Below are 21,104 nucleotides of genomic sequence, written 5' to 3'. Positions count from 1 at the left end.
GCTTTGCCCGAGAGTGTGGTGTGTTCAGAGACAGTGAATATATTTAAGGCATAGTATGATCAACTGTGTATAACAGTGGAACTCAGACGATGAGTCTTTGACTCCATGGAGCTTTTTATAATAATAATAATAATAATAATAATTATTATTATTATTATTATTATTATTATTATTATTATTATCATCATCATCAAAAGATTTTAATTTACAACATAATAATCTGATGTTTTGTTTACTTAGTGATTTTTTTTCATCTAAAAATCAATTGAATTTAATTTCATTTTTTTCTTCAGAAACTCCGCCTCCTTTCGTTGTAATATTTGAAGATCCTCAATTCCAGTTCTTGGATTTAACAGGAGGAAAGGGATCATCTCTCGTCAAATTAACTGAAATGAACTCTAAACAGATCAAGGCAAGTCATTTAATTTTGTACAGTACATACTCATTCTGTGTGAAAATTGAACAAATAATTCGAAATATGATGAAATATGTCAATTTTGGATCTTCAACAAAATGTAATAATACACTCCACGTTTGGTTCAAATTAACAGTTGCAACTTATTACACTGTCAGCTCTTCGGTTCTTATTGCAATTGTTTGTTATTCGCGTTTATTTACTATACTCCCAATCAAAAGATTAAAATTCACTTTTATATTTGTTACAGAAATTTTTGTATTTTAGTAATATACATCCGTTGTTGATGACGCTAAAATACTGCATATAATTCAAGAATTATTTTAAAGTATGTAAAACATGGATCATCTATACTAAATTCATTCATTAATTTCTTACCTTAATTTTACTTTCTAGTTCAATGTGCCTCGTGGTCTCTTTGTCACTATGGCTTCCTACAAGGAATTCGCTAAAAATATCTCTCCTATCCTATCCAACGTGGAAAATATTTCGACGTAGGTGACTATATACTCGACATATGCAAAAATAAGACAATATCTTACAAATAATCAAATACAATAAAAATCAACCAAACGATTTTTTATTGAAAATATTCAGTTATATACATAACGTAAGCTATTTGCTGAAACTATTTTTTTTTCTTTACTCACAGTGGCCAGAGGAAACGCGATTTGCAAGCTGAATGTCAAAAGTAAGGCTGGTTTTGCATAATTATTCATTTACTTCGTGACATTCGTTTCTGTAAGCTATTCCGTGCGTATCGAGTCATTGTCTGTTAAACACCTCTTAAAATTGACTTCGGAATCAATATTTAAAATGTATTTTTATGCTGATGATTTGAAACGATGATCACAATGTGATCTCATTTTCCGCTTTTATAATTTATATTTCTTATTTAAATTGCGAAAAATGTGCAATAACCAAGTTCTTCGTTTGTGTCTGCTTTTAGAGTTGTGAACAAAATCGAAAAGCAAATAATTCCTGATCTTGTTTATAAAGAGATCGAAAGAAACTTAATCAAACTCTACGCGAGTATCATAAACGCAGTAATATTTGCTGTGAGGTCTTCTGCTACAGGTACGTCTTCATTTTTGTTTCTTTCATAAATCTTACGTTGTCATTATTTCTACGTTATATTCGAGGGTAGATTTATAAAAGTAAATTACAAATCGCTGTTTTTTATTCAGTTTCATGAATAGTAATGATAAGCAATAGCGAATTATATTCACTTTAAACGTTCTGTAAATTAAGGGCATAAACAACGTGAATAAATGGGACAGTGTGGCATTCCCACTTGGGAGCAGTTGTTCTCTTAGGTGCTTACGTAGTAATTTCCTTTTAATATGTTTGGATAGGTTTGATAGAGCACATACGATGGGATAGAATTCCTGAATTCTGCTGGTGGGCAAAATGTATTAGAACGAAGTGACTATCGAGTCTATAGCATCTCAATCAGTAATTTGTATTGAGCTTTAGTTTAAAAGAATTACATTGTAAAACATTGCTAAGGTTTTGTATTATTTTTAAGGAAATTAACGCCTCACTTACAGAGATAACAGTTCGGATAATGTGTTTCACAAAATATGTCATTTTGTTCCCCCATCCATATGTAAGTTATTCTGTGAAATAATGTATGATCATTTCGTAAGCCAATTCCGAACAAGCTGCTGTTAGAGTTCCTAAAACTGCTTTAAAAAATAAATTTACTTTATGTTGCTACTACTGCAGATGGAGAATAAATATGAATTTTGTATTCAATTATTGTAACGAAATTATTAAATGAGATTGCTTTGTGTTAAAACCTTATTTTTGTGGACTTGATCTTTTTTGGTAGGTGATGATACAGAACAGATGTCATGTGCGGGACAAATGGACATCCTCCTCGGGGTGCAAAGAATTAAAGAGGTGAGAAGAAAACTTTTATTTATTAGAGTGTCCATTAAGTAACACATCCAGTTTATGAATATATATATATATATATATATATATGATAGTCCGTTGTATTTACTAGGTATGAAGATATGTTCATATTTTTTTACTGACTGAAATCCGAGAATTAGACAAACGATTAATTTATTTAACACACAACATGTTTCGTCGGAAAGCCGACTTCTTCAGGCGTAAGAACATTGAAAGCAAAATAAAAAAACACCACACAGAAAAAAAATTGTACCACTACAAAATCGAATATAAACTTCAGTTAAGTGTGAACTGTAGCTACAGTCCGGGCGAAAGTTCTATTATTAGGTATCTGCGAGCGTGTGACTTCAAGGGTTGCCCAGTTCTGATAGCAGAGCTAAATGAGTCCGGTAAATTGTAATTAAGTTTACTGTTTATGTGATGAGAGTCCAGGACAATTTCTTTAGACTCTACTATGCGGCGTTCTACTTCATCGTGGCACTGTTGTAAGCGATGCCCCCCTTGATGTTCCTCGAGACGCAGGAGGATGGACTTCTCAGTTTGACCATAATATGGTTTCCCGCACTCACATGTGATTTCATACACCCATGAACATTGAGCTCCGAGAGGTATCTGTGCATTCTGAATAATGCAATGCTTCCTACTTTATGGCGTTTCTACGGAACTGACACTGTGTCGGCAAAACAATGCACTACAATCACACTTGACTGGCCTCCTCAGAGTCCCGATCTCAACTCTATTGAAAATCTGTAGGATAAACTGGAGCGTCAGGTGAGATCAATGGACATCTGTCCCATAAACAGTTCAGCGCCTCATTTCATGCCTGCAGGAAGAATGGTCCAAAATTCCCATTGATCAGTATCGTACGCTTGTGGAAAATATGCCCTGTAGGATTGCTGCATTGGTCGCAGCGAAAGGAGGTCATATATCTTATTGAGGTGAGTGCCATGGCTGTTTGTTCCTCACACTCTGATGTCCACTGACTTCGTAACAAACAGTGCACATACTTTGTGTTCTTGGACAAGCTCTTGATCCGTGTCACACATTCATTCGTTTTACTGTCAGATGGAAGTCCCAAAGCAGCAATGGCCACTCGACTTCTGAAGTAGTAAAAGCAATAAATATTTGAGATCTGCTGATTGTATCCTCTCCGAAAGTGAGTTCGAACATTTCCCCCCGTTCTTCTTCGAACGCTCTATTTTTTGAAGAAGAAGAATTCGCAAAGGACATCACACTCATGAGGTATCATCATTCAGAAATTAGACTAAAACTTTTAAATAAACAGTAAATGGCACTGTTCGATCTTCACTACTTACACTTAGTGACTCAAAATTGCACTAACTGGAGCAGTATCATTCAGTAGTCAGTCCGGAAAAATATACCACCTCTCTATTACATTAATATAGAAGTTCAAAGTAATTTAAAAAAATAGGTTTATAATTCATTGTTTCTGTTTATTTCTTGCATATTTGAATATTTAAATCAAACTTTTTATGGCCAACAAAACAATTCTTGATTTGTATAGTCAACTGAGACACTGTTGTTTCATTAGATTCCACGCACCAAACGTAGACTTCTGTTTATCCTTTCTAGTCGGCCGTATCGGCTTCTGCAGAGCCAGACACGATAATCATGAAAAGAGATCTCAAGAATCATCTTAAAATTTCTTCCATCTCTCTAGGTAGTAAAAGTAAAAAGATTGTTGAAGATGGTAAGATCCAATTAGGTTTTTCTTTTTTTATATATATTTTTATTTTATTTTGCTTTCGTTCATTCATTCACAACACGTGGATAGTTTTTAGAAAAATAATTTTTAGAAAAAAAATTATGAGCTGCAACACGAAATGCGTTGGCGTTTCCTTGTTCAGGATATTGACGCACATTGCCCCTGGTTGCAAATCTCTTGCCAGCCAGTTTCAACTTAACTGCGATTCAAAGAGATGAGAATCATAGAATTGAAGAGAACGACTGTCCAGAATAGCCCGTGATATTACGTTTGCTCCGTACACTTTTTTTAATTTTGGATAAATTTCAGTCGATGCAATACCATTAACACGTAGAAATCGTAGGGAGCTCTCACTTCTACATATAACCATATTTTTCAATCATCGTCCTAGAATAGATGGTTTCCGATGTGACACGTATGGTTTCGTGTAAAGAAAAAAAGGCGAAGATGCAAGTGTTCTTTTCATTTCTTCAACCGCTTTCATGGATGGGACAATACGGTTTCAGGTATATACATCGCTATGCTCACTGGAAACTTGAATGTAGCACAATGCTATTAAACAATCTACAATTTCATTTTTCTATGGTAATCAACTTCTGGGAAGAACAATTGGGCTTTAAAATAAGAGGCAGCTATGACCTTACCTGAACTCTAAGCCATAACTTTTAATTCTAAAGCGAGCTCAGTTAAAGCTACATTGGACAACTGTTTCAATAAACTATCATAAAAAAGAAAAAAGAAAAGATGCTTCCACAAGTTTCCCCCATTCTCATGTGTAAACTAACATCGTTTAATCAGATTAGTCAAACTACTTATTAGCAGCAATTAAAAAAAAAACATTGCTGCGCATTTTAGTAGAACAGTGCTGCCTTAAAGTCCCAAATTCTAAATATAAAATTGAATAGAGCTAATTTTAAGGGAAATGATCTGTGAAACTTACTTCTCTGAATATTTGATGATTGTGTTTGTTTATGTGCGTAGTTTATAATGCTCAAAGTTCTGAAATGCCGTGGGCCAGAGAAGGTCAAATTTTGTTGTCCTTAATTTGTGAGCATTGACCAATAGTGAAGCCCTATCCACTCCGAGAATACCAGCTATAAAATTTCCATTGCCGAAAATGGAAGAGCCTCTGTAGATTATTTGCTCTCCACGGTGTTCTTTTGGTTGAAGGGACCCAGTTTTGAATCCCAACTTTTTGTAGCGACTCTTCACCTGGTCTCATCCAAACACACACAAACACACACGCACACACGGGTTTATCATCCTGCAAACGAGGTAGAGGAACACACAAAGTAACTGAGAATTATAACAGACTGCCCTCATAGACTGCTTCAACTGTAACTCTAAATTACGCTTTAATTACACCATGAGTACGAGGGTCCTCTCCGTTTTCTGCTGTTGTTGAAAACGGAGAGGACTCCCATAACCATGGCAGAACTGCGCTCAAACTGCGTGCACAAAACTCCGACAGCTCTCATTAGGAGGGGTGCCTACGACAATCTTTCTTTCGTCAGTATGCTAATGGCGTCGTCCAGTTAGAACAATTTTTGATTTTCTATGTTTCGTCCAAATTACGATTTAGTTACTTTTGTTATTATTGTTATTCCATCATTGAAATCATTACCATGAAGTAATTTTTCCTATTTTACTCGAGTATATTTTCTTTCTTAAAATCCTGAACCTGATCATAAAATAATATTTCTGTTTCAGCCTCCAGCGGTACGAGAGAAGAAGAGGTTTCCGATGGGCAGGTTAAAAAGCGTTGCCGGAGCGAGGTACAAACATCATTATTGGGCGAAGTGGGTGTTTGGGTGAGTTTGCTTTAGAACGAACGATTGTGAGATTGAACAGTGATTTTAAGCGCTGACTCCAAAACAGTGCAATAAAAGCGTTGGAATTTAACATTTCTTTTCAAATATAATGAAAACACGATACTTCAGTAAGTTTTAGATTATTTATGATTCAATACGAAATCTGAAATATCTCATTTCGGTTTACAGCATAATAAACTGAAATGGGCCATTTCAGTTATCTGTAGATATGAGAGAATACTGTTATACCCTGATAACTTATGAATGTGAAAATTGCAGTTATCACGATGTAACAAGAGAAGAAATAAAAACCCTGTATAGATGACTAAGTAAGCAAGCTTGTTCCTAAGCAGATATCGTTAAGAGCCTTTAAAAGTAACGAATACAAAAATAAAAAGCAAAAATAAAAATATGCTTGCATCCAAGTTAAAAATATAGCTGAAATTGTTTGTTGAACTAAATAAAAAAAAGGGAATTTTATTACAGTTGTGATATGATAAAATAAGGTTAAGTAAAGCAAAGAAGATTACTCATAGGATTTTGTACGTGAAAGGCTAGTTTTTGACATTTGAAATAAGAGATTAAAGATTCGAGTTAATTCTTAGAAAATTTTGGAAAGGGGTTTAATTTAGTATAGATGACATAGAGGTTAGCTTAAACAAAAACCAAAGCTCAAGGTCATAATTCCCGAATTGGGACTTCGTCACGTATCAGTCGAGTGCACATGGACCGCAGGATGTTTTGGCAGAAAAACGCCACTCTGATTGGTCAGTGAAATCGACTCCAGTAAGGAGGGGGAGAAAAGAAATTGAAGAAGGTGCCGGTAGGGATCATCGTATAAAAGGGTTAGGAACCCACCCTAAAAAGGTTTTTTTTTTCCTCAGAGCTTTCTTCACGATAGGTCTCACGCGATTTTCCTGAGTGACGGGTTAGGAGTTTTCTACGTCCGACTCAATAAGGAAACAAAGTGTGCGGGATTTCGATTCCGTGTTCGTATTGTAAGAAACGAGGGACGCCGTTTAGTTAAAAAGAAAGAAGATAATGTCAGTATGTTTCATACTCCAATGATCCTGACGAGAGAAAGAAAATTCTATAAAGAAGTCAGTGCCCACGTGGTGAATTTCACAGCCATAGAATAGATGATCCTAAGTATGTCTTTGATTGAAGAATGTAAGGTAAAGATTGTGAAAGCCCATCTTAGTGCCAAAAGAACTTAGGAGGGATAAGTTATAGAAGAGTTCGTCCTAGGAAGGAAAAATATCGGAAAGGGTAGAGACCATTGTAGAAAACCCAAGTCAAAGGCTACTGTAAAAACTCGTCTCAATTCAAATCATGTGTAACTGTAATCATTGCTCAATTACTGAACAGTTCAAGGGATTAATGAGAAATATACTAGGACTTTAGTATATGTCAGACTAGAATGAGAATGAGCTTGTTACTCTACATTAATAAGTATTCATGTATTATCTCAGCAAAAGGATAAACGTAATCCATATTGTCTCAGTAAGAAAATTAGAGTAACTGAATATATATGTCTAAGAAAATACAGAATTATAGCGTGATGACATCAGGAAGGGGTTAGACAAAAGAGGTCAACTAGTTCTAGAATTATACATAAGTTTTAAAGAGGTATACCGTGAGTAGACATATCGATACAAAATTAATAACGGAAAAAACTCACGTACAAATATTATTTAATAGTATAATTTTCGCCTGTGTGTCACAGGCATCTTCAGTGCATTAAGCTCAAATTAAACAATAACTGACAATTCCAAAAAGTCCCACCTAAGTAGCTGGTGTAAGATAACTAAAAAGGTCAATAACTTTCCTAAAAAATAAAAAAATAATAATAATTAAATAAAATAAAATAAAATAAATAAAACATAAATAAAAGAAAAAAAATCAATACAATAAAAAGTTAGGAAAGATTAGCTGCTTTATAAAGTACTATCTCCCATAAACCATGGGATCTGTTTAAGTTAGGAGAATGAAGCAGAGTTTCACATGTTTCTTTATAAAGGCGTTCCATGAGAAACTGACTTTTGTGAAGGACTCTTGTCTTTCTCCAATGAACTCTGTGTCTAGTGAAGATGGCATGTTCTGCAAGTCCAGACTTCTCAGGTTTAAAGTATTCAATGTAAGATTGATGTTCTTCTAGCCGAATAGAGGCAGATCTTCCCGTTTGTCCGAAATAAGATAATCTACAAGAGCACGGAATCTGGTAGACACCTGGATGATTAAGATGTGGAAGCTTGTCCTTAGGAGAAGTGAGAAAGGTGGAGATTTTTCTAAACGGCCGAAAGGCAACAAAAATATTCAGTGGTTTTAAAACTTTTGCTATACGTTCATTGATGCCTTATACATAAGGGATAGTAATGCGCGTTATTTCTTCTGTGTTTGAAGATGAAGACATATTAAAGCTACTCAAAGCTCGTTTAATGAAGCAATTCTTATAACTATTTGATAGAAAAGAAGAAGTTATCTATTGTAGTTCTTTCTGTAATAGATCGTCTGAAGAACAAAAGGAGTGGGCCCGATGAACCAGTGATTTAATAGTTCCTTCCTTTTGACTGGGGTGGTGATAAGATTCCGCATGGATGTAATGGCCTGTATGAGTCTTCTTTCTATAGACTGAGAAATGTAGGTTACCATCTGGTTGGCGAAGAATTAGAAGATCTAAAAAGGCAATCTGCTTATTTGATTCTACTTCTAGGGTAAACTTGATCCTAGGATGAAATGCGTTTAACTTAGTGAGAAATTGTTGAAGTTCATCCGAAGAGCCATTCCATACAGCAAAAATGTCATCGACATATCTGAACCGATGAGTAGGTCTGGGAGAAATGTTGTCAAAGATACATTGTTCAAAATGTTCCATAAAGAAATTGGAGATAGCAGGAGAAAGAGGATTACCCCTTGCTGTTCCTTCAATTTGTTGATACAACTTATTTTTAAAGAAAAAATAATCAGAATTTATTACAAAATCAAATACGTTTACAATGTCTGAAGGAAATTCCTGTTGTAGTAACTCAATGCTTTCCGAAAGAGGCACATTTGTAAATAAAGAAACATCTAAACTGATCATGATATCAGAAACGTCCAAATGAAGATCTGAAATTTTATTTTTGAAATCCAAAGTATTTTTTATATACGTATCAGTTCTAGTTGAAGAGGAGAGTAAATTTGGTAAATTTACTCTCCTTTTGATTGGTTGTTCTGAGTGTTTAATCGCAGGATTTTTTTAGACCTGATGAGAGTGCAGAAGCAACGAAGACTATATCGGTTTGTGCTGATGCCCAGATGGCTAGGTTTTTGTCTAAGCTGAGCTGTTTTTCGCTGTTCGCATTAAAGGGATGTTCTGAGATTAAGAGTGAAAATTATCTTTTTAATGCTCTTATAAATTTCTCTAGGTTGGTTTTATTGATGAAGTATTTGATGTTAATGCGATGGTTTTTGTTGTCTGTTCCGTTTACATTTTTGTTACTGATAATGAAACTTGTTATGCGATGGTCAGAACAGCTTTCCTCTTCTTCGTATTTCCATTCAGAAACACGGGGTAAAATAGTGCCGTTTACCATTGTTAGATCGATGAAGGTATTTGGTATTTCCTCTGGTATTTTCGAATGATGGAGTGTTACAGTAGTCGTTTAGTATGTGTAGGGAATTTGATGCTGTGAACTCTTCCAAATTTTCCCCTCTATTGTTTGTGTTTTCGTTAAACCATAATACCGAATGGGCATTGCTATCTATTCCAAGTATTCGGCCGTGGTTGGTGGTAAACTCCGCGATGTTGCTCATTTTTTCTAAGTCGTGTTTTATGTCGGTGTGACAGTCGAGATACATACTCGCAGCAAAAGTTTTAATCCCTCTGTACGTAATTTCAATAAGTACCGAGTCCTCGTTAGTGTGCTGGATAATTAATATTGCCTCGACTTCTGGGTTTACCACGAGTATTGCAGCTCTCTTTCTTTCAGATCCTTTGTAAAATCTTTGAAAATTACTTACAAAGCCGCATATTTCGTAGTTGATGTTCTAGGGTTCTTGTATTAATGCTATTCCTATATTTTTTCGATCTAATAAGTTGTGTTAAGTTATTTACAGCTTTTATGGAGCGTTGAAGATTTATTTGAAGGCATGCCAGGGATGTAGTGCTGTTTTTTCTAGCCCTATTATTGCTTTCCATAGTGTGTGTTTTGAATTTTGAGCTGTCAATAGTAGCTGAATGTGTGTGTGTGTGTTTTGTTTTCCTCCCAATAGTAACCCTACCAGGAAGTAATTTATTCCTACATGCTCCATTGCATTACAATGCTTATATTACATGTAGCTTACAAGTACTGATTAACATTTCTATTTATATTTTTGTATCAATTTTCATATTTACATTTAGATTTTTATATATACATATATTAACACTATACAGTATAATTCACATAATATCAGTATTTATGTTAGATTACAAGGACTGGAAGTTGATTTTATTGGCAAATTTAATTAATTCTATGTAATAGTTTTTGATAAGTCTCTGTCTTGACACTTGTCTCTGGAAGTGATGACGTGTTGTATTAGGGGCATCCGGATGGAGTCCAATAGCTGACAGTTGTAAAGTATGTGGTCAACAGTCTGTTGAAGGTGTGGAGTGCAGATGCATGATGATTCCAGGATATGGAATCTGTGTAAGTAGTGTCTGAATGTTCCGTGTCCTTTTATTAGCGTGCTTAATGCTGGAGAAATGGCGTGTTTTTTCAGCCAGAATCTGCTTCTGCTGCTTGGCAAGAATTCTTTTGTTGCTGATCCGTTTTTTGATGTTTTCCATTCTTCTTCATACAAGTCTAGGTTTTTCTCTTCTGCAAGTGTTTTTTATAGCAGGATTTCGAATTTTGGTGACTTGTTTCTAGCAGCTTCTTTAGCCAACTGATCCGCTCTCTCGTTTCCTGCTATTCCAGTATGCGTTTTCGCCCAGCAGAACTTGATTTCCCATCCCGATGTCAAAATATAGATTACAGTTTTTCCAAGAATGGCAAGACTAAGTGTGAAAATAGACGAACCCTGCGTTTGCGTGTTTTTCATTCCATTTGTGACGAACTTAAGGTTTATTTCATTATCTGATGCGTTGCTTTGTTCCTCAATTAATTCATTTTTTTTTAATCTTTCAGAACTTAGAAAGAAGAGAGGCCATCCTGTCTAAGTCCAAGCTGCAGGTAATTATTTCGATCATAACAACCATACTGACATTTTTTTAATATTCTGCTCTCAGAAGGATTGACTCGATGTTAAGATTTGACTTGATCGACTTGATGTTAAGATTCATGGAAAAATGGATCCCTGCTGTAAAGCAGGGATCTGTTTGTCCATGCTGAATGGGAAGAAAGTTTTCTATTACAGCAATATGTGAAATCATTGCGTTTAAAGTCCAACAAAGTTCTTTTCTCCACGGCGCGTTTTTAATGCATCTTACACAGATTCAAAGTAGTATGGTCTGACTCGGTTCTTATTTGTTGAACCCCCCCCCTTTACTCTATTAAGAAGAAAGTTAGCGAATTGAGGCTTGAATGGCTCATTGTATGCTAATTTCGTCTTCAGTTTGCTAAAAGGGATCCCTGAGTTAAATCGTATTAATCTTTTTAGAGGATTATCGGTTATAAGTATGCTTGTAAAATGAGCTGAAATAAGCCGAATTTATTAAGGGGAATTCACATTGCAGACCTGTTATTTTGCTTTATTTAATCTCATTCTCTGATAGCACATCCCATACCGCGAATATCTCCCAACATTTATTAGGTTAAATGTGGTTTAAATTTAAGGGATGGTGTCGCATTTCTTTATCGGAAGATTGTGGCAATGGTAAAAAGGGTCATTCTAATCCAAGGGGTTGAATTATTGAGTTATTAGAGGAGGAAGTTGGTAAATACACCCTCTGTCCAAAAAGATACCGAACTTTTCGAAAATAGAACAAACTATTGGCGTCACCTGTTGAATCTTTTTGTTGGCGAAAGCGGCAACCTTCGTTAGTGTCGTGTGAACTGTTTATGACCTTTGTTTCATTAGAAGCAGAGTTGTGCCAAGAGTGACAAGTGTTTTGACGAACGGTCGGTCGTCACGATGTTCATGCCGTACGCGACGAATTCTCGCTATCGATCGCTTCAAAACTTCGAGATAAAACTCACCATTGGCCGTTTGGCCAAGAGAAACGAATTCTTTGTGGATAATTTCCTTGGAATCGTAGAAACAAATCAGCATTGTCTTTGCTTTTGACTTCTCCAAGCGATTATTTTTCAGATCCCACTCTTCTGGTGGTCTCCACTCGGCACTCTGGCGCTTTGTTTCGGGCTCAAACTCAAAATACCACGTTTCGCCCCAAGTAACGATCATTTCCAGGAAGTTTGAGTCCTTACGAGAGATTTTAATGAGGTTCCTTGCAGTGTTCAATTCGATACATTTTTTGGTCGTCGGTCAACTTGTGGGGAACAAATTGCGAATTCAATTGGCGAAGGCCTCAAAGTCTCGGTCGAAATGTTGTGCACAGTTTATTTTGGAATCCCCAATTCATTTTCAATCAATCTCACAGACGAATTCGGGCTTTCTTTGATGAAATCACGCACCTTTTGGATGTTAACTTCGCTCAGTCCAGTTTTTGGACGGCCCGGCTTTTTAGTCCTGAAGCGTGTGACGACCACTTTGAAATCGCTTAAATCACTCGTAAACTTGAGTACGAGATAAGCATTCATCACCGTATGCTTTTTGAAGCATTTGATGCGTTTCGGTAAAACTTTTACCAAGTTTTACACAAAAGTCAATCGCAGTTCTCTGTTTGAAAACTCATTTTCGGACCGTTCGTCAAAACAAGCTGTCACTCTTGGCACTATAACTCGCTTCTGTCAACTGTTTATGACATTTGTTTCATTAGAAGTTCTAATGAAACAAATGTCATAAACAGTTGACACAACACTAACGAAGGTTGCCGCTTTCGACAACAAAAAGATGCACCAGATTGCGCCAATAGTTCGTTCTATTTACGGAAAGTTCGGTTTCTTTTTGGACATAGGGCGTAATAGGTCCTCCCCCCCCCTAAGAACTGAAATATCGACTAGTTTATTATGTAATAATTATGTAGTTTAGGCCATGGGTCTTATGAACCATTCTGAACACTTTTTAATTGTATCTAATATTTCTAGACATTATTCTCTAAAAATGTTTGGTTATTAAATTTAAGCATTCTTTAGTCAGTGACTATTTTTTGCTTCCAGACGCGTGATGTAGAAAGAATTGAAGTTGAAGAACCTGGGAAGTTCGTTTGGAAGATCAAAAACTATACGACAAAGAAGACGTTGGATAACATGAACTATCGCCTGGCAGCACCCGTATACGTCGGGAGTCCTGGCTACAGAATTGGCCTGGGGGTGTACCTCAATGGCTTTGGACACGATCAAAATCGTTATCTCACTGCTGGCATGGTCTTATGGGCTGGAGAATACGATGCGAAGCTGGATTGGCCTTTTAAAAAAAAAGTTCGTATGTACTATGTCAGTGTTTCTCAAAATGTGGTACGCGTACTCCCGGGGGTACGCGAAAGGTCGTTAAGGGGTACGTGGCAATTTTCGGCTATGTATAATTAAAGGAGTCATTATATTTTTCAACAAACAGTGCAATTAGAGACAACCGGGATAAAACGGCACTAACTAATGAATCACATCTCCTCTCCAACAGAAAATGCTGTATAGACCAAGCAAAAACATATGTTGCGTGGGACATATGGTTTTGCTTGACTCTACCTCCTTCGTTAACGTGTTAAAACTAAGAAATATATAGTGAATGTGTTTCATATATTATGGAATTCGGTTGAAGGGAATTAGCATTTGAACTCAACTGTTGAAATGCTAATTTGTCTTTGGTTCGCGCGATTTTTTGTTAATACCGGACCAATCATATGTAATTCTTCGCTGATCTACGCATCTCAAGTCTTGTAAATGAATGGTAATTTTTGCTTGAAATAATGCCAAAGAAGATGATGCTATTTGGGTAGATGACTTTCACGATGCACACAAAGAAACTGTTCTCAATGCCAAAAGTAGTGATAGCGAGTAGGAGCTTCTTGATAAGTCACACGCTATTTTCAGTTTTTTTCTGAAAACTCTAGTTTCCGAAAATTCTCGCATATCTCGCAACACGATTTTTTAGCTTTAATTTTGGGAAAAAAGTTAAAGTTATATTCGAGTAACTACAGTATTTTTTAGCTTTCAAATTCTTATGTATGAATCATTGGTTAAAGACTGGATTTTTAAAACCCCCAAAAGAGAGCAATATAGCAAATACAAGTAGCGGTAAGCAACAAGAAAACGTTGATATTGCGCCTGGATCAAATGAAATTGATGAGTGTCGTCTGACATCTCTAGAGAACCAAAATTTTAAAAAATCGTATTTTTTGTTTACATGAACATATAAATTCAAATAAAATAGATATTAAATTGCAATTAATAATAGTTTTAATTAATTCATTATTTTTAATTAATTGATTAATTTTTAATTCGTTAATTAATTTTTACTTAATCAATTAGGGGTGCTTGGTAATAATGAAAATTTAAGAAGGGGTACGCGGTAATCTGAAGTTTGAGAAACACTGTACTGTTTTCAGATTCTTTAAGAGAAAGTTTAAAATATTTTAAAATATCTTAAATGCTTGTAATAACATTTGAGAATTGAAGAAGAAAGAGCAGTGGAAACGTCGCTATGAAATGTAGTCTGAAGCTCCTAATGAATTTTTTCCACTTTTTTTTAATGTTATTATCATCCCACAGTATATTTGCAACTCTTTGTGGTTCAGGGAAGAAGTTTTATTTTCTTAAATGTTATTCATTTTTACTTCATCTAGAAACCTTGTTCTAGAGAGCTTTTTCAAACCATCCTGGGCCTCTCAAGTAAGGTGGTCTCACACCCTGATTTAATTCATCTATCACCTGAAATGCACATTTTTTTCGATTTATATTTTGTCATTAATATACGTAAATACAGGGTGGCCATAAAATAACTTCCCCTCTTTGGAGGCACCTGCAGTTAAACCCTATTTTTTGGGTTTAGTTTTTTGTTCGCGATTTGTTTCCCCAACTTGTGGGGAACAAATCGCGAATTCAATTTGCGAACGACCAAACTCTCGGTCAAAATGTTGTGCACAGTTGATTTTGGAATCTTCAATCAATCTCACGAACGAAATCGGATTTTCTTTGATGAAATCACGCACTTCTTGGATGCTAACTTCGCTCAGTCCAGTTTTTGAACGGCCCGGCTTTTCGTCATCCTGAAGCGTGCCACGACCACTTTGAAATCGCTTAAACCACTCTTAAACTTGAGGACGGGATAAGCATTCATCACCATATGCTTATTGGAGCATTTGATGCGATTCGGTAAAACGTTTACCAAGTTTAACACAAAAGTTAATCGCAGCTGTCTGTTTGAAACTCATTTTCCGACCGTTCGTTAAGACACACTGTCACTCTCGGCACTATAACTCGGCTTCTAATGAAACAAATGTCATAAACAGTTGACACAACACCAATGAAGACTGCTGCTTTCGACAACAAAAAGATACAACAGGTGGCAGCTCTAGTTTCTATTTTCGAAAAGATCTGTTTCTTTTTGGACAGAGAGTGTACTTCTAAGACTGATTTTGACGTTTTTTTCTTATTATTATTTTCTTCTCATTTTTTCATACGGGAATAACAGTAAAAGTTAAATCTTTTCTCCGTCCCACTGAGAATATCAGACTCCTTGGAAACACCTTCGTCATTACTCCAAGTGTAGGATTTTGCAGAATTCTTTATGAAAGCACTACATTCTTCTGTATCTTATATTAATAAATGCTGTTCGCGTTGAGCGAAACTTCCTTTTACCTCCCTTCATAATTTCAAATCAGTCTCAACTCATGTTTTTCAGTCACGTGTTTCTTTTTTGCAGGTAACAATTCGCTTGATGGATCAGAAAACGGGATCTCGGTGCATTCGTGCTGTTATTGACCCCTGGCTAGACGGCATTGAGAAGCGCTACTTCCAGCGTCCCACGGACGTGCGAAACAGTGGCTGTGGATGGACGAAGTTGATACCCTTTGCAGATCTCGAACACTCGGATAGCGAGTACCTCAAGAATGATACTCTCATCTTGTCTCTGACGGTGAGTATTGAATACGGACGGGGTTTCTCACCCCTCGAGAACGCAGTCATGTGCTCACTTGTGACAGTGCGGTAAAATAGAAAACTCCACTCGTATGCACTTTGACTGTGGACAGGGGTCAGTCGCAATCTCAAAAATTAGTGTGGCTGATTTAAAACTAATTCTCTACACTAATAAGTCTTTTGCGGAAAAATGTTAAAGCACCAAAAAATATTTCAGTGTTTTTAGTGCCTTAACCACCATCTCAAAAAATAAAAATAAAATAAAATAATAATAATAATAATTAAAAATAAAGAAAAGAAAATATGTGATATTTTTGTCTTTCATTTCTTTTCTCACACCAGTCCTTTGTGTTCGTTTTTTAGATTCATGTCTAAGCTGCTATTAACAGTATATTACATCTGATTGTTTTATGACTTTTATGTTAGTAGTTGGTATATTTGATTGCTGGGGATGATTCCTTGCAAACAGATAATTCGGCTAGTGAACACACATAATCCTGCCCGCTTTGGAAATGGATGACCGCGACTTATTTTAGGTGGAAAATGAATTTCATCACCTGATGTGACACTACATTCCAGCTTATAGGAGGTCCGAGGTAGCTTTAATAAAGATAAAAATCCCACTCTAGAGACCATGTCTGACCTCCAGATTGCGTATGATTGCTTGTGTAAATGAAAGTACAAAAAAATATAAAAAGAGTCCAACCATAGTAATAATACATTAGCATCATGGTTGGGTTAAGCTCTTTTTATATTTTTTTATACTTTCACTTCACTCGCAATCTGGATGTCAGATATGGTCTCTAGAGTAGGATTCTTACCTTTATTAAAGCCACCTCGAACCTCCTATTAGCTGGAAAGTAGTGTCACATCAGGTGATGAAATTCATTTTCCACCTAAAATAAGTCGCGGTTATCCATTTTCGAAGCGGGTATGGTTGCGTGTGTTCACTTGCCGAATTATCTGTTTTGCAAGGAATCATCCCCAGCAATTATGAGACCGGCTACTGATGTCTTCGGTTGACAAATAATACCTTGCATTGGCATAATTATGTTTTTTTTTAACATCAATGAAGCCTTCTGCACTTTGTATTTAATGTTGAAAATTATATTAGTTTCTTTAAAAAGTCTGATGCAGTGAACTCTTGCTTATTACAACTTCATGGCTCATCTAAGATATACGCATTTTACTGTAGTCATTTGAGTAAGATAATTTCATGGTATTGTAAATAGCTTTTTTGTGTGTTTCAGGTGGATGAACTGTGAAGCATTGAACCTACAAATCCTTTGAGCATCAATCCCCTGAAGGCAATAGATCTCACGTTCTGATGTCTGTTCTATTCTGCTGCTAGTCCTATGTAAATTGGGTGTATTGGAATAATTATCAATAAAATGTTTGAAACTATTCGCTCATTATTTGCAGCTGCATGAAAGATTATACGTGTAACTCATAGGAGAGTAAATTGTATTTAATCATCATCATGCGTATCAAGGATTTAGGCCTAGCATGGACTGTTCCGGACTTAGAAGTCATCGTTTAAGAGGATGTCCTGGTTTTCTTTTTCCTAATGGCTTGTTCTTTAAAGTTTGTTTTTGGTAATCTTTCTGTTTTCATTCTTTGAAAGCGTTCCATCCATTTATGTTTATATTTTTTAATGTTTTCTATTACTGGTTATTGGTTTATTTCTTTCATAATTTCTTCGTTTCTTTTGTGATCAAATAGGGTATACTTTGCAGTTTTTCTCATAAACTTCATTTCTGATGTTGTTAATCTTTGTTTGTGTTTTTGTTTTATTGTCCAGATTTCGCTTCCATACATTACGACTGGTAGGGCTAATAAATTGTATACTTTTAGCGTGGATTGTTTTTGAACTAGGTTTGGTTTAAATATACAGTTAATTACTCCTGTTATTTTTAAATATTTTGCAATTTTTACCTTTTTATCTTTTTTCATTTTCATATGTGATCATACATCCTACGTGGTTAAATGAATTCACCTGCTCTTGTTATCTATTACTATCTTAGTTTTTGCTGGATCTTGTCCTTTGAAGGCCATAGTTTTTAATTTTTCTGTTGATATTATCATACCATAATCTTTGGCTATCTTATTTAGATCTAAAATAACTTTCTGTTGTAAGTTATCTTCAGAATTTGTAATTAGTATTTGGTCGTCGGCAAAAAGGAGAGTGTTTACGTTCACTGTAGGAGAAAGTTTAATTCCTTGATGTAAATTTTTATTCGATTTTATTATTATTTCATTTAAGTAAATACTAAAAAGAGTTGCTGAGAGGGGACATCCCTGTCGGATCCCTTGGTTTATCTCTCTTGTATATGATAGCTCGTGATTTAATCTTATTTGTATTTGATTATTTTCATATATACTTGTGATAGCTTTTAGGATATTATTTGGTATTTGTCTTTCTTTTAATATATTAAATAATATGTTTCTTTTAACTTTGTCAAATGCTTTTTCAAAGTCAATAAATGCAATATGTGTTTCTAAATTATATTCTCTTCTTTTCTCTATTATTAATTTTAGGCAAAAGGCCGGGTCTATACATGATCGTCCTTTTCTGAATCCATTCTGTACCTCTAGAATAAAGTTTTCGGAATATTTCATTAGTTTGCTATTTAAGATTCTGCTATATATTTTGTAACAGGAATGTAGTATACTGATACCTCTGCAGTGTTTAGGATCATCTCTATTACCTGTTTTAAAGATAGGAATCACAATTGCTTTTTTCCATTCTATTGGGGGGATACCAGTTGAGTAAATTTTATTTAAATATAATAACAGTCTTTCTTTGAATCTTGTTCCAGCGTATTTATATAGTTCTGAACCTAACTTCTCTATGTAATTTTCCGTTTCTTGTTTCTTTCAGGCTTATTTCTGATTCTTCTTTAGTTATTTTTTCATTTTCGTTAATTGTTTGACAGTTTTTTTTTTTTTAATATTTGTCTGTCCACAATTCTGTGTGGTAATTTAGAAATTCTTCTAATTTCAATTCGACGTTTAATTTTTTTATGTTTTCTTTGGTATCATTTAAGTTGTATTTAATATCATTCCTTGTATAAATAAAATGAAATAAGAGTATTTGTTTAAACATTTTATTGCAGGAGTATTTCTTTATTAATTTTATGATTAAAGTTAATAAATTTGTTGACCTAATTTCATTACACACTGTTTTCTGTTTTTCTGAAAATCTCGCCCATGGAAAGCTTTTTATCACTTCATTTGTAGTAGTATTATGGGGATGGGTTAAGAGGATATAATCCTATTAAACCTTTATCGAAAGACGGGGAGAAGAAATTCACCAAACATCTAAATACAATCACGAACTTCTATGCGATTGGGAGAATTCGAATTCAGTTTGTCGGTTGAAGAGCAGATGTCCTGTCGACACTGCCACCCATTTGCTCTTTAAATGGAGGTTTGGGGGAGAAATGGATATTCTAAACCATCGGTTCCCAACCGATGGTACGCGTAACCCCCGGAGTAAGTGGTGGGCCGTTCAGAGGTACACGAAAAACAATCAGTAATGTCGGAAAAATAAGTAAAGTAAAAACGTAAAACATTGGTTAGGGAACAATAAATGTTAAGTTTGAATCACCGCTATTTTAAAAACAAGGGGAACAATTTATAGAAATGGTTTAAAAGGGGAACACAAGTGGAAAAAAGTTGGGAACCGCTGTGCTAAATAAAGTTATTTTTGGGTCTTCGGGGATAAATGAACTGCTGTTTCTCTAAAACAGATTTTGAATAATATTGGAGTTACGTTTAGAATTTACAGATGTGCATAATACATAAATGGTGGCAATTTCATTTTTAATGCTTCAATATTATTTGAAAAGTTGCCTTTTAAAACCTGACAAAAGCAGAAGGAATTGATTACTGCTTCTGTCTAAATTGAAACTCCCAACATATGGATCCAAATTTCTATCAGAAGAAAGGAAATATTTACCCCTTCAAAAATTCCTATCTGCCTTGAATTGTTGAATGATTTCTTCAATAAAGTTTCTTTGAATATCGCGTTGCAAATCAAAATTGTTGTTGACATTTTATTCGTGTGTCTCCTTTGTGGACTTCGCAACTTCACCCAAAATTGGATTCTGGGTGCTACGCAACGAACCAATGAGCATACAAAGAGGGAGAAAAACTGAAGCAGGAACCCATACAGTATACATATTTCTGTCTCTTACTTTCACGTGTTCTGTTTGATCATTGGATGCAAAAATTCGAATTCAATGAAGAAAATTAGTCCTCTGAGAACAGCTAAACTCACCTTTAACTGAACTGTTTTCACAAGTCTATTACCAAAACGAGTTTTTCTCGATGTAGACATAAAGCTTGTATACCACCAGTCGAATCAAATGTATTCAAAAGCAAGATTACTATGTTCTGAATTAATGCCATTGTTTTTAATTTTAATAAGTACATCGCCGACTAACATATTTCGCACGAAAGAAGGCAGTTGTTGTTGGAATTACACCAATGAAGCAGCATTATGTCTGGTAATTGCGTTGACCTTCTAGACAATTTCACTGTTTTGAGAGATTAAAATCTTATGTTTCCTTGAAGAACTGGGAGACTTCACCTTCAGTTGAAAATTCATTGTTAAACTTCTCGTTCTACATGGATTCTAACCCACGTTTTTCCAGCCAAGTCTTTTTTCAGGAACTTTACTCCTATTACTGGTCTGAGAAGTCATCCTTTCAATGTGTCCAAAGTCTTTGATTTTTCGTCTACCAATTCTCTAAAGGGACCTTAAAGTTTTATCGATCCTTTCTAGCACCCACCCGTTTGTCCACCTTCCTGAGATAGCTCACAAGCAGCTGTCTTTCTCTATCAGGCTTCTTTAGGTTCGAAGTCTCACATCCATAAGCCGCTTTTGAAAAAACAGCTGCATTCAGATTCTCAACTTTCTTCTTGTGGCGATACATCCATCCTTCCAGATTTTAGCTGGCTGTTGTTTTAGCTATTCCTAATCTTCTGAACACCAATTCTTACCATTAATAATGAATCCCAGGTACGCGAAGTGGCGGATTTCCTCAAGTCGTTTTCTATTAAGATCCACT

The 21,104-nt window shown here is 35.3% G+C and overlaps 1 protein-coding gene across 1 annotated transcript in view; it reads left to right on the top strand.

The window, feature by feature from the left end:
- The window catches only part of LOC150106134 (uncharacterized), a 35,459-nt gene extending 18,026 nt beyond the window's left edge, over positions 1–17,433 (top strand). Inside the window, exons 10-20 of the mRNA XM_090394497.1 lie at positions 294–412; positions 812–909; positions 1,068–1,106; positions 1,365–1,492; positions 2,250–2,320; positions 3,929–4,046; positions 5,772–5,872; positions 11,023–11,067; positions 13,114–13,374; positions 15,815–16,027; positions 17,280–17,433. Coding sequence (XP_090250623.1) covers positions 294–412; positions 812–909; positions 1,068–1,106; positions 1,365–1,492; positions 2,250–2,320; positions 3,929–4,046; positions 5,772–5,872; positions 11,023–11,067; positions 13,114–13,374; positions 15,815–16,027; positions 17,280–17,294 — 1,208 coding nt within the window. The 3' untranslated portion in view covers positions 17,295–17,433. The remainder of the gene's footprint in view (positions 1–293; positions 413–811; positions 910–1,067; positions 1,107–1,364; positions 1,493–2,249; positions 2,321–3,928; positions 4,047–5,771; positions 5,873–11,022; positions 11,068–13,113; positions 13,375–15,814; positions 16,028–17,279) is intronic.
- The last annotated feature ends 3,671 nt before the right edge of the window (positions 17,434–21,104 follow it).

The sequence above is a fragment of the Typopeltis vanoorti genome, chromosome 6, assembly GCF_054136105.1.
Source record: "Typopeltis vanoorti isolate ZY-2024b chromosome 6, IOZ_Tvanoo_1.0, whole genome shotgun sequence".
NCBI lineage: Eukaryota > Metazoa > Arthropoda > Arachnida > Uropygi > Thelyphonidae > Typopeltis > Typopeltis vanoorti.
The sequence above is the reverse complement of the archived record's forward strand: the minus strand, read 5'-3'. Positions and strand labels throughout refer to the sequence as shown.